This window comes from Amblyomma maculatum, chromosome 6 (genome assembly GCF_055883805.1).
Source record: "Amblyomma maculatum isolate TAMU_Amacu chromosome 6, ASM5588380v1, whole genome shotgun sequence".
In the NCBI taxonomy this organism is placed as follows: domain Eukaryota; kingdom Metazoa; phylum Arthropoda; class Arachnida; order Ixodida; family Ixodidae; genus Amblyomma; species Amblyomma maculatum.
Window position 1 is genome coordinate 175,664,219 of NC_139349.1, and position 14,150 is coordinate 175,678,368.

A 14,150-nucleotide genomic window follows, 5' to 3' on the forward strand; every position below is an offset into this window, starting at 1 on the left:
TAAGATCCGCACTGCGAAGATGTCTATTCATGCGAAGCAAGTTATTGCAAACGTGTATGCTCGGAATAGAGCCCGTTTCCGCAGGAACCACTCGGTCACAAAACGAGCGCATAGTGATACGCCTCCTTTTTTTTTTCTTGCGGATTACTCACGTCGCTTTTGCTGCGTTGCACCTGATGCATGAAATGGAGTATAAAAGGTGGATGCTAAATGGGAGGCCAAATAGCATGATATGATATTAAATGCTGCACAAAGAATGGTTGTGTTACAATTTTGACATGAAACCACGTGCATATTTTCTGGCAGTGTTTTTCTCAATTTGGGTTGCGGCAATAATTTTTTGACCGAGCAAGCTGAATATGCTTTGTGCAAAGGAAGCAATACAAGATAATGAAAAATAAAAAGAATAATGCTATGGGCAACATTTTTCATTTATTGCCGAAGGGAAGTGAGCTGTCAATACTGAGAAGACACAAGCATCAACAATTGGCATGGGCAAGATTGTGCACAGGAAAGAAAATAAATAGGACATTGAGAGTGGATGGTGTGAGAGGAGCAGAAGGGGTTTGGTTTATAGGGTTTAATGACCAAAAGAAACTCCTGCTATGAGGGACGCTACAGTAAAGGGCTTTGGAAATTTCAGCCACCTAGGGTACTTTAACATGCACCAACATTGAACAGATGCCTTGAGTTCCATCGGCACTAAAACGCGGCCGCCATGGCCACGATAAAGTGCACGTCTTAGAGACTGGCAGTCAAGCGCCCTAACTCCTAAGCCACCATGAGGCAGAGCAGAATGGGAGGGGTTAAGCTTTTCAGCAGAATTAAAAAAAAAAAAAAGGAACTACAAGAAAGTATTAGGAAGCCCTGCCATGGTCCCACACTTTAGTCTCACTATCCCTGTCAGGGACAAGTGCATGTAGATTGTTCACACTATTAAAACATGCAACCCTGAGCTGGCCTCGCAAGGCAACAACAGCACGCAAGCTTCCGCAGCATATGTGCAAGGCATGGTTGTAATTGGTTATGCCCAATCTTGGATTTTTATATTTTGGTTTTTATAAGTTGAATAACTTTTACATGCATGCTCCAATTTCAATCACCTTTTTCCACTTATCTTCAGAAATACAGAGGAATCGTTTGAACTATACTTGGGGACAGCTTTCTGTGGCTATGCAGCCAAAGGGGCAGAGTTTTCCTTATCACATCACTACAACAAGTAGTGGAGGCATATGTGGCTTCAGCTATGATTTCGGTGTCATTCTGTTTTTAAGTTGAATTTGCCCTTTTTGTTCTGCTAACTACACACACATATGTGTTCATTACACAGAAGGCCTGGTAAACGAAAATTAGTGGCTAATCAATAGCCCCACACAATCCACATCGTCAAGACAAGTGCACAGCAAAGGTGTGCAGGCACCAGCGAGGAGTCGTGGTAGGTTTGGCTTGCCCATGATTCACAGGATTGCCGACAGGTCGCACAGCCATCGCCATGTGCATGGCTTGTTACACTCCTCCTGTACTGGCTTGTATTGCAGTTTAATCTCATTATAACAATAATTCCATAATGGTATAGCATTTCAGACCTATTCTGCTGCAAAGTTATGTGGTGTTTGTAGCTCTGTATGTTCTGCCACAGAAAGCTGTCCCTAAGTACAGAATATTCTGGCAGAAAAACAAAAATGCAAAACTTGGCCCCTTTCAGTGAATTTAAAAACTATCCAGCTGTTTCTCACAATAAAGGCCACAAAGAATTAACTCAGTTACTTAAACTTTCTGCCAAGCAGTAGTTCATTCCATTTCCTTGCCTTATTGCATATTTCCAATAAATAAACTTCACTAGAGATTCAATATTTGTAATAACTCTACTTTCCACACGATTAAACAAAAACACGTACCTCAGCATTCACCAATACTGTGTTGATTAACGACATGTATGCCCTTATGTCAGCCTTTTGTTGAACAGTCAGGTTCTGGGCCAGTTGTATGCCCTTCAAAAATAAAAAGAAGGAAGAGGCAAGTTCCATGCAACAGCATCACAGCCACAAATGTAAGTGGCAATGTATGCACTGTAGGGGAATTAAAATGCAAACTTGGCTGGTTGGTTTGTAGAGTTTAATGTCCCAAAGTGACTCAGGCTATGAGAGATGCCACACTAATGTATGCAATATTTTTCTTCTGTGCAGCAAGACATTCTTTCGCAGCCAGTTTAGAAACATACACTTCGCTGGCGCCGTTACACAGAAAGGTTGTTTGGTTTTGTTTAATGTCTCAAAGTTTAATGTCCCAAAGCGACTCAGGCTATGACGGATGCCATAGTGTAGGGCACCAGAAATTTCGACTACCTGGGGTTCTTTTATATGCACTAACATCACACACTACTCAGACGCCTTGCTTTCACTACAATCAAAACGTAGTCACCCTGGCCGGAACTGAACTCGTGTCCTTGTTACACAAAAAGATGAATTGCACCAGTTGGATAAGTTTCGGTACAAAGTCCAAATACAGCATTTTGTTCACAGGCGCTGTTCACATTTCACAGCGGCCTGTCAATTCATTCTCAGTGAAGTAGTCTATCAGCATGGTGACGTGCAAGCAATAGAAAAATGAACACACCACGAAGCTGTGCAAAGCATGCACGATGCTTTTTGCTTGAAGTCGTTTTTGACACATTGCCTTTCTCATGAAATGAATTTGCAAGACTAGAGCTTCTATAAACATGGACCCACAGACGCCTAGTGGTCTTTGAGACAGTTCACATCGCCCCTGTGGCCGGACATGCAATCGCATTTTCCCAGCGCTATACCAACATAACCCGATTAATTGACCCACTCCAAGAAAAACCACAAAACGATCTCTCGTTATGAAGCAGGGATAAGTCTGGGATGAGAGTTTATTTGAAGCATGCCTCACAATCTGAAGACGCCCCCAATTATCAATGGCCTATTTACATTATTTGCATAACGTATGTTCTACAAATTAAGCCAGGTAAAACAGAAAAAGGACCGATATTGAATCAGGTTTCCTCAGCCAAAAGTGACATCAGTATTTTTGCTCCTGGTAAGATAGATAACCCTTCTTATTCACTGCTGCTTATGAGCAATGTACAAGGCACTCACAACCATAGATCGGCAGAATCATTCACGAGCCAGTACAGACTCATGTTCAGATCATGATCTGAGTTGTGAGCCAGTCGGATTCACTTTACATCATGATCTGAGTCGTGAGTGAGCCCGGACTCAATTCAGATCATAACCTCAGTGGTGGGCGAGTCTGGACCCAAGTTCAGAATATGATCTGAGTCTTGGGTGAGTCCGGACTCACATTCAAATCACGAGATTGTGAGTTATGAGCCTGTGTCAGGCTCAGATGATCTTTTTCATGACAATGGCATGCGCTTTTTTAGGAAGGGAAGGTTTAACGCTGCGACAAAAGACTCCAGTAGCACAGCGGCTTCGCACATACCTTGGGGATCGGAAGAGAGAAATATGGGTAACGTCTTTGTGTGTGCACTCCTTGCCTGCTGACAAGCTATATTATTAAACTTTGATTGTGTTTGATAAAAAACTAAGAATCACTTGTCACGCTTCACTTACATAAAAAGCGATCAACCAAGCCAGAGCACTAAAGACAAAGCTTCCTACCTAAAGAACAGAAGACTTAAAACCTCTCCTATCAGGGTCACTTAGGCTAAAACATTTGTTCAGATCAGTGAATGAGCCCAAATGACTATCGAGCAAAAATGGGTGAGCCCAAATCAGTAAGTGAGTCCAGATTCCAGATAAGTCATGAGCTGAAATGAAATAGTGAGTTTGGGTGAGGTGTGAGCTGAGATGGGCAAGTGAGCTCAAATGAGACATGAGTCGAAGTGAGTGAGTGAGCCCAGATGAGTCATGAGTCAACAGCCAAAGTGTAACAAGCTGCCTCACCTGTAGAGCAGAAGTTATGGGATATCCAGCCACACAAATAGAGCGGAACTTACAGGATCTCCCCGCTCCTCCGAGCATGCTTCGACATGAATCCCGGGCAAGTGACTGCACGTCCTTGACGCGGCCACAGTGCAAACAGTCGAGAGTATAAAAAGACAGACGGCAGCACACCCGCGGCAGTGCGCGCTGGAAAGATTCAGTCTTCAGGGCCTCTCTCGCGGCCGCTCGCGTTGGGAAAGTGTTTTGATTTTCACTGAGCCTGCGATGAACTCATCGTTCTCCTTATCTGTACGGCCACAGCTACCGATCAACTCTGCGCCTTTGGCGCCTCATCTAACAAGAAAGCCATGAGAATTCCTTTTTACCACAGATCGTCAGTTAATTTAATATTGTTTTTGCCCTTGTTTAAACCTTGATCTGGCTTAGTATTTTACGCTGTGTTTTCTGTGTAACTCTTGCCCCTACTTATTATATCTAGAATACTTGTCTTATCTTTGTATAGTCTTCTTTTATCGCAGTGTTTCATTGACATTTATTTTTTTTCTAGTCATTTACCAAGTCGTCTTTTATCACTATCGTGTCATGGCATTTTATTTTTATTTTATGCAGTGTAATTTGGACTATTATCAATAAATATTCAATTGTTTGTAAAAGAAAGTGACTTTCTTAAACTTATTCCTCAATCACACGCCAACACATGTACTTCACGGGTTAACCCGTCTAACATTTAACTGTGTTCTCAAACTTCATAGAGAGACGACGGGTAACTGTAAAGGGGATCCCGCACCTCTGTTGACCATAATGGCAGGGAGTTGTGGCACAAAGTGAGTCGCGAGTCACAATGAATGGATGACTGGATGAGTAGTCAGAGTGAGTCTAAATGAGCTTGAGTTCATGAGCTTGGTGGGCATGAGCATGTGTGATTCCGAGTTTGAGTTAACTCGCAGGTTTACCAAAATTTTGTAGTGAGCATTAATAATTTTGCAGAGATATGCTTGCAACAAAACAACGACAGTTGAAAATGCTGTAGCTTCAATTTTTACGATTCTGCCCTTGCGCATGTTACTCTGCATATGGCTTCACTTGCAATGAAATGATACAAAAGTTCTTTCCTTATGAATGAGTCACATGGTCTGCAATGTTAAGTTTTCAAGAAGCACTCCACTCAGTTGCAGTTTGCTCTCTTTCAGAAGACTGGTATAAGAAACCTCGCTGCGCACCAGACAGTATATGCAATACTAGACAATGTCACTATCTCCATAGCAGCAATCCTGAAAATACACAACCTACATCACTTATGTCCCTCATTTCTCTATTCCCAGCATCCTGCGACATAAGCATGGGCACATAAGGTTGGCCAATTGGTATGAAAACAAACGACCAAGCCACCCATACTGCTGCTCAGCACAATGACCATGAAATCATTGGTCAGATTTCTCATCAAGTACCAGTAGATGCAAAAACTAATTCAAACACAAACTATACAACAAAACCTATAAAACACAAGAAATTACAGACCAGATGACGGCACTAATTTAGGTCTCTTGCAAAATGTATCAAACTCATACAACTCATCAAAGAGACTGCACAGAGGTCCATTTCTTTACAGTCAGCCAAAGGATGAAGCTTTTATGACTGCTGAAACAGACTAGTTGAAACACTCGTGTCACGGGGAAACAGCATCATCAAAATTGCCTCAAATTAACTCTCACCACTAAGCACTTTAAGACTCAAAAAAAGAAAGAAAGCATAATTTTTTCCCTACCTGCTGCAGGCTCCACATATGCTTTTGAAACTCCTTTGGCTTTCTCGATATCAAAAGAATTTTTTAATCACGACCAACATCTTAATATTGCATGATGCTGTGCCTCTCCTGTAGCTGCGCTTTTTCATGCCCCATTAAAAGTTGTTCGTGACGGCTGTCTCGGCTCCGCTTTTTATCAAAGCATTCCACACAGCAGGAGGTGGATTCTGGGTCCACCACATGGTGCTGAAACCTGGAAACTACCACGATGTCACCTACAATGATGTAAGGAGCAGCAATGCCAGCACATACTAGTCGCCCTTGCAACAATGGTAAAGAGGCTTCTTGCTTTGAGTGTGTAATGATACCTATGACAGCGACAGAGCCTCAGCGCTTACCTTGATGGCCTCTCGGCCACAGTGGAGGCAGGCCTGTAATGGTAATCAGAACTCGCCAATCCTGAGGCCACTGTTATGTTGAAACTATTAAAGTGTCATTTGAGTGGACAAAAAAATTTAATGAAATCATTTTCGAGGAGGTTCCCTATGAACTGATTGACAGCGAGACCTCCAATGTGACTACCTATGGCAACGAAGTCATAAAAGCAATTGCGGTTTTCTGTTAGAACCTTCAGACTGAACGACATAACAAAAAGACTCATCATATAAGCCAACCCAGTTGACCCGTGCGAAATATCAGATGTCGCAACTTGGCCAGGAGACAGAACCTCCGCACTCATGGTGACGGCCTAATTGAGGAAACCAACTGGACCTGGAAAGACAAAGCCTCCGCAATTCATCCTTATCGAAGCGGAGGCAGAAATGCAAGTGCAGCCAGAGGTCACTGATCCCGAGATCAACATAATGCTGGAAAATTCTCCCTGACAACAACAGTACATACAGTGGTTCGGTTTATGGGGTTTAACGTCTCAAAGCGACTGAGGCTATGACGGATGCTGTAGTTATTTTTTTATCTAGTTGGGGTTCGTTAGCCTGAGCTGACATCACACAGTACACAGGCACCTTACTTTACACCTCCATTGAAGAGTAGCTGCCGCTGCAGCCAAGATTTGATCCTGCGTCTTTTGGGTCAGCAGTCGAGCACAGTAGCCATTGAACCACTGCAGCGGAGCAGGACACGGAATATAATCAATAAAAGGAAGATCAGGACGAACCACTGCCAACGTAGAAGAACCATTCTCTGAACTAGAAACACAAAACCCTGTCGTGACTGCTCAGTTGCAGGAGAACTCCGATGCACAAGATACAGAACCCTACCTGGCGGCTGGTCAGGCCCTCAGGGATGCTACCTTTCGGATCTGTGAAAGATGCGCACAGCAAAGTTCAAGAGACACGCATTAAGGCTGGGGGTATTGCAATGGGGATTATTTCCAGTGAGGAGAAACCAGCTGGCTTAAAACAAGATGCATCTCTGTCGACTTAGCAGCTCGCCGTGTGTCTGCAATCAAGCGAGTCTGCACCGAGATTCACAGAATCATTGAAGTGAAAGATGTGGTGCCAGTCTTGCTGAAAAATCTCATTTGTGAAAAGAACAAGCCTAAAGAACCAGATAAAAAAATACAGTTGACATCATACCACCTGACGCGTCTCAGCTGTCAGGAAAAGAGCAACAATTCGGAGACCTCGGTTCATAAGCTTGGTCTTGGATCCTTTATGGTGTCACGTATGACCAATGGCCTCCTGCTGGAAGCTACAACTGATCCAGACGGTTGAATCTCGCAGTCCAAGCAAAAAGGAGACATGCTTGCTAGAGAAAACTAGAACTAACGTGGATTCCCTAGTGATATCTTTTCAACACCCATTGTTAATAAAAAACAGCGCGAAACAGGAAGACACAAGACAAGATAAAAGGAAGCTACAGAACAAGCGCTGACTCACAACTTAGCCTCAACCTTTAATCCAAGGCCCAGACAAAAACAAATGTGACGAAAACGAAGCTTTCGCATGAAACGTCCCTGGGTTCATCTGCTAAACAAAACGTCACTCAAAAAAGAAACCTCTTTGCTCATAAGAGCAAGAGAAGTCCTGCTCACGCACTTGATGTCCCTTGAAATAAAATATGCTTCAACCAGTTCTCTCGTCAACTTTTCTTTGTGCAGATACAAAATTCTGACCTGGTCAAATAGGGGAGTACACTTCTCCTTCTTCATTCTCTCACAAGAATGGCAATAGGAGACCAGAAAAGTTTTGTCCTTGCCACTTTCCAAGTTGTTTCGGTGTTCCTGTAGCCTCGTTTATACAACGCCCTGCCTGTCCTAAGTTGTGTGGACATCACGTCACGATACAAAAACTGGCATTCCAGTGCACACGAGCGCTTTAAAGAAACCTTGGAGTCACAGCTCCATAGAGGGTGACCAATTTAAGGGGCCTTTGTAAAACCCGCTGTCCACAGAAAAGCCACCGCAGAGACAAGGATTAAGTGCAGCTGCAGATGAGTAGCACCAACTTAAAAATCAAAGTGAGCGAAGTGGTCACGCCATAGAAAAAATACCTGAATACATAAGTACAGTAGAGTCTTCTCAAAGGTGAGCAAGACGTTGCCTCCACAGACTTTCACGGGCTAATGCTGTTAACCTTACTTAGGCTCTAAATCGGCAGCATGGGACAAAAGGGACTGGAAGCCAAGGCCTGGCATAGGCCATAGCTCAAACTCAAAGAAGTGAGACCCCTACCCAGCACTGGGAATGTCGGGAATGTCAGTTGCTGCACCGAACAGCAGAAGTTCTCAATGCAAGCGGATGTGGAGTGTAGCTGTGCAGGAGCAAGCACAACTCTGAGAGCTTTGTGAGCTTTTGAAAATCAACTGCACAATGAAGGTATCGATGCAAGTCAAGTGGCACCGGCTAAGAAGGAACAACGACCTCAGCACTCTGGGTGCTGCTAACCTGATCAGTTCTTTGTACAACTCTTGTGCTCTCAAGCTGGGCAATGGCAACTACCTAGTGCCACTGTCCAGCAGGGAAGAACACTGGAACTTCTTTGTTGTTGCTGACATAGGAAGTTCCAGTTGCTATCCTCATCTTAATATCAGGTGCTGCTGTCCATCTCGCGCAGCTGTACTTTTTCATGTCCCATCAAAGATTGTGGCAATCTCATGGCAATCTCAGCTCATGGCAATCTCATGGCAATCTCAGCCCATGGCAATCTCAGCTCTGCTCTCTATCAAAACGTCCATACAGCTACAGGTGGGCCCTGTGGTCCACGACATACATTATGCCACTTTATTACTCAACATTCTGGCTCTGTACCACTTCTGTTCTGTTCTCGTTGGTTCAGTACCACTTCTGTAGGAGTCATAAACAGTACACCACCTTCAGTGTCAGTTGAGAAGGAAAGTACAGACATCCTAGAGAAAGCACTTCTGAGCACACCATCAAATTATATCTTACATATGAATCAACGCAGGGCTGCTAGAAGAACTCCAAAAGAAATGTGTGGCAGGACTTCATGAAACAAAACAATGATAAAAGTTGCCCGGGTACTGCTATGTTCACCTGACCAAGGCAGCCAATGAAGTAAAATTGATGCCGCTGATCACAAGACACGTGGAGAAGCTGCTAATGGGCTAAACAGAGTGTGTCCTGTATTTGGTAAAAATAACTGAATATAAAACAAGAAAAAAGAAACGAAAGGGTAGTGCAATGCAAGGCCAGCAAATACAGTGAAAGCTCGTTAATTCACAACTCGTTAATTCGAAATTTTGGATAATTCGAAATAGTCATCGTGGTCCGGTCCGCAGTGCATAGAAGTCTATGCGCGTAACAGCTCGTTAATTCACTCAAAAATTGGCGCCGCCACCCATAATTCGAACTGCGCGCCGCCAAGCGGCGCTGTTAAAAACCATCGTTGGAAGCTTTCACGGCAGAACGATAGATGGCACAACCATCGGGGCGCCGCTAGGGTGCTGGAACAAGTACTAAACAGTCTTTCCTGCCGCGACTCCTTCGAGGAACGACGTTTTAGTGTTATCGACCACGGTTTCGTGTTGCATTTCGTGAGCCCTCGTTTTGCACGCCGCTTGTTGTGAGCTTGTGTCCGCGAGATGTGTTCGCGTGGGAAATACTGTGCCAAGACGGTGAAGGAGAAAGTGGCTATTTTACACGAGGTGGATGAACGGAAGGCCAGCAAAGTGGAAATCGCGAAAAAGCACGGGATTCCACCAAGCACGTTGTCGACATACGTCCGAAATAGGAAGGCCATCGAGGATGCCTATGAAGCCGAAGATTTCGCCAGCAACAGAAAAAGGCTTCGGTTAGCCAAGTATCCGGAAATTGAGACCGCTGTGATCATGTGGGTGAAAGAAATGAGAAGCTCTGACATTCCACTGAGCGGCCCAATTATCATGGCGAAGGCGGCCGATTTCGCCCTGCGCTTGAATGTGGAAGATTTTGTCGCCTCCGAAGGATGGTTTCACCGCTTTAGAGACAGACATAATCTTGTCTTCCGGGTGTTGTCTGGAGAAGTCAAAGAAGTGGATGCAGAAACTTGTGCCACGTGGCGAAGCGGTGCTCTGCAGCAGTACTTAGAAAGCTACTCGGCACATGATATATTCAATGCTGATGAGACGGCTTTGTTTTATAAGCTCCAGCCCGACAGAACAGTAACATTTAAAGGGGACAGCTGCGCTGGCGGCAAGCGAAGCAAAGAGCGGATTACTGTTCTGGTCGCCGCTAATATGACCGGGACGGAGAAGGTCCCTCTTTTTGTTGTCGGCAAGGCACATAAGCCTAGATGTTTCAAGAACATTAGGACGCTGCCGGCGGAATACTCCGCCAACAGCAAGGCGTGGATGACGGGCGAATTGTTTAAAAAATGGCTCTTGAAATTCGATCGGAGGATGGAGCTAGGGAAGCGTCAAGTTCTCCTCATTGTGGATAACTGCTCGGCACACAAAGTCGACGCCGAGCTGAAAGCCACAAGGCTCGTCTTTTTGCCCGCCAACACGACTGCGGCCTTGCAGCCGATGGATCAGGGGGTGATCAGAAACATCAATGTTTCTATAGGCGCCACATGATCGAGCGCATGACTTTGTGCACTGGAAACCAGAAGACCAGCACCATCACATTGCTCACAGCAATGCACATGTTGGTGCGTGCATGGGAGCAGGTCACGCCGTCCACAATTGCAAACTGCTTCCACCACTGTGGCTTTGCTACCGGAAGTATGAAAGAAAGTGGCGACGATGGGAGTCCGGAGCCTCTGCCTGCGGCTGTGCGTGCTGTGCTGCAGGACGTCAGTTTTGATGATTACGTTGGAGTAGACAGCGATGCGGCAGTGTGCGGTGCCCTAAGTGATGAGGACATTGTCGCTGAAATTGTTGGGGAGCAGTCTGTCCCAGAAGAGGCAGAAGACGAGGACGACGACGAGGAGCAAGAGCCCGTGCGTCCATCCGCGGCAGAAGTTATGGGAGCGCTGAATGTCGCGCGCCTTTTCTTCAGCTTTGAAGAGGGGGAAGAAGACTCCCTGCGTCGCATTCGCATGCTAGAAGACCGAGTGAGTACGGTAGCCCTCAGAGAGAAGAAGCAGAAGATGATAACAGACTTTTTTGCTAAATAAATGTTTTTCGTGCCCTCCGGGCATCAAACGCCTTCATTTTTGCTCACTTTCATTAGTTCGAATTTTGGTTAATTCGAACTGGCCTGGCGGCCCCGTGGAATTTGAATTAACGAGCTTTTACTGTATTTGAATTAGTTATGCATATACCGAAGAGAGAAAGAACATTATCATTTATTACTCGGTTATCAAGAGCTCATTGATTAGTTGTCTAAATGGTGCCTTGCATAAGCGCACAGTGCAAACAAGCTCACTGGCAAAATGGCCTGACCACTGTTCTAATGCTAGATAAATTGGATTACCACATCAACTAATCTACAAGTTGCATAACCTTGTAGGCTATAAGCTTTTTTTATACTTGAACACAACTGAACAACAAAGCTGCAGATGTCCCTAACAGTCATGACGTCACAGTAAATGTGATTAAGCAGTGGTGAATCCCTTTTCATATGCCACACTCTGAAATGCCATACTAACAGGGTTCAAGAGAATTACTCCCAGCGTTATGAATCGGTAGATGCTATTGACTCCTAAAGGACCTCCTTTAGGGGAAGTTTACCACTTCATTCTCAAGCTGTATCAAAGTAGAGTCGTCTTCAAAATTGTATCAAAAACGAGTTGCTTCAATAAAAGTGTCAACACACAACAATTTTGACAGGTCACCATACCCACCCATTTGTGCAAAATCATGTGACTGTAAGCAATAATTTGAATGAGTGGGTGCGCTTTCCGCAACAAGAACCACAACGTTTAAAATTATTAGATGGTCAAAGCATCGGGCTTAGAAAAAACGTATGAATGCCTTTTTGCCTCATCGATCTTTCACTCGAAAAGCATTGTTGGACATCTTTCCCTGTATTTTCTATATCTCCTGTGTTGTTTTCCACATTTAGGTTCATCTTCAGCACACACTGTTGCTTGTATACTAAAACTTTTGTTAGCCAGAAGCTGTCCCAGTTTATCTTGTCGCTGTGTAGCCGTTCCAAATGCGTTCACAGCCGTGCGGTAGCAGCGCTAGCGCTGTTGTAAAACAAGATGCGTCACCCCCGCATTCATATGCGGCATTGGCGCTTGACACAGAGCGAATGAATGCAGTCATCTGGCATAGCGGCTCTTCCTATAAGAACCGGCTTTACTCACCTTCGTATTAACAAACGCAACGATTGGATCCATCTCGGCAATGACGAATGGTCCGCACTTCAATACTGGCATGTTACCTAGAAAAGCAGACGGGCATTGCTATTTCACACCTTCGAGATCATCATCATCAGCAGCCTAACTATACCCACTTCAGGGCGAAGGCCTCTCCCATAATCCTCCAATTAACCCAGTCCTGTGCTAGCTCCATCTACTTGACCTCCGCGAACTTCTTAACCTCATCCGCCCACCTAACTTTCTACCGCCCCCTGCTGCACTTTCCTTCCCTTGGAATCCAGTTTGTTGCCCTAAGCGACCATCGGTTATCCTTTCTTCACACTACATGTCCTGCCCATGCCCATTTCTTGTTCTTGATTTCCACTATAATGTCAGTGACTTATTTCTCTGACCCACTCTGCATGTTTCCTATCTCTTAATGTTACCCCTATCATTTTTCTTTCTATAGCCCTCTGCATTGTCCTCAACGTAAGTAGAACCCTCTTTGCTAGCCTCCACGTTTCAACCCCATAGATAAGTACAGGTAAGATGCAACTGTTGTATACTTTCCTCTTGACCGATACTGCTAAGCTGCTAGTCATAATCTGCGAGTGCTTGCCAAATGCACTTCATCCGAATCTTATTCTCCTTGTTATTTCCCTTTTGATCCGGATCTGTGGTTACTACCTGTCCTAAATACACATATTCGCCTACTACTTCCAGTGCTTTGCTACCTAACGTAAACTGCTGTTCTTTCCCTAGGTTGTTAAACATTACCCAAGTCTTCTGCATATTGATATTCAAGTCTACCTTTCTACTTTTCCTGCCTAGGTCATCAATCATTATTTGCAGTTCATCCCCTGAGTTACTCAGCAAGGCAATGTAATCAGCAAATCGCAGATTACTGAGGTATTCTCCATCTACCCTTATCCTTAACTGCTCCCACGCCTTTTCACGTTTGTTCACGCCTTGGCGATGAACAAACGATCGGCTTCTGCACGTACGCGATCGCCCACTGACCCACCTGAAGGCGAAATGCTCTCGACGTTGGGTCGCATCTCCACTTCGTGGTCGAGACCTGCCATCCGGAGGAACGTTTGGACGCCTAGAGAACTTGCACTCTCCGGCAGAAGCACCTGGGATTCTTGTTTCACGTACACACATACAAAGACACATCGGGGAGAGGAAATAAAACATGACCTTGCAAACAGAAACTGGGAACGAAATGGATGCTTGAGAAAGGTGGCATCTTACTTTCGAAAGACTGCAATACTTTTGCATCTTCTGGCCATGGCTGGTTGGCTGAAAGGAAGTTTCGAAAAAGCAGTAGCTACGTTTTCACGTGAAGTGACGACGTGCACTAGTATAAAATAGATGCCGGTGTAATGATTGGTGTTTAAGGACGTTTTGTTCAAGTTAAGACAACAGTCGAAGACCAAAACTTACCGCCAAGCTCGACGGCGATAGAATCGGCCAAAAGTACAGACGGCATCCTTCTGAACAGGACGACAAATTGCAACCGAAATATTAATTCAAATTTGGACCATATCCTTTCAACTACGGCAAACACAGACTTCCGCGTGAAATTTGCACCTCAATTTTCACGTCAAGACGTCGTATTAAACGTCGGCTTCTTTTAAACGCCGTCGAAAAATAAAAAATAAAAAGTTTGTATCCCAAGTTTGAATTTTAAACCTCGATTGAAGTAATATATAAAATGAGGAGATGCATCAGTTACTTGAAACAAATCATAAAAGGTTAACCTCAAAC

The 14,150-nt window shown here is 44.5% G+C and overlaps 1 protein-coding gene across 2 annotated transcripts in view; it reads right to left on the reverse strand.

Moving 5' to 3' along the window:
• Nucleotides 1-14,115, reverse strand: part of LOC146187455 (metaxin-2-like) — a 53,177-nt gene extending 39,062 nt beyond the window's left edge. Inside the window, exons 1-5 of one of the 2 annotated variants that reach the window (XM_084607710.1) lie at nt 13,827-14,103; nt 13,635-13,682; nt 13,405-13,524; nt 12,387-12,463; nt 1,899-1,991 (exon numbers count right to left, since the gene is read on the reverse strand). In XM_084607710.1, coding sequence (XP_084463836.1) covers nt 1,899-1,991; nt 12,387-12,463; nt 13,405-13,524; nt 13,635-13,682; nt 13,827-13,872 — 384 coding nt within the window. In that variant the 5' untranslated portion in view covers nt 13,873-14,103. Of the gene's footprint in view, nt 1-1,898; nt 1,992-12,386; nt 12,464-13,404; nt 13,525-13,634; nt 13,683-13,826 lie in introns of both variants that reach the window. The other variant, XM_084607712.1, reaches the window with a different exon arrangement.
• Between the last annotated feature and the right edge of the window lie 35 nt (nt 14,116-14,150).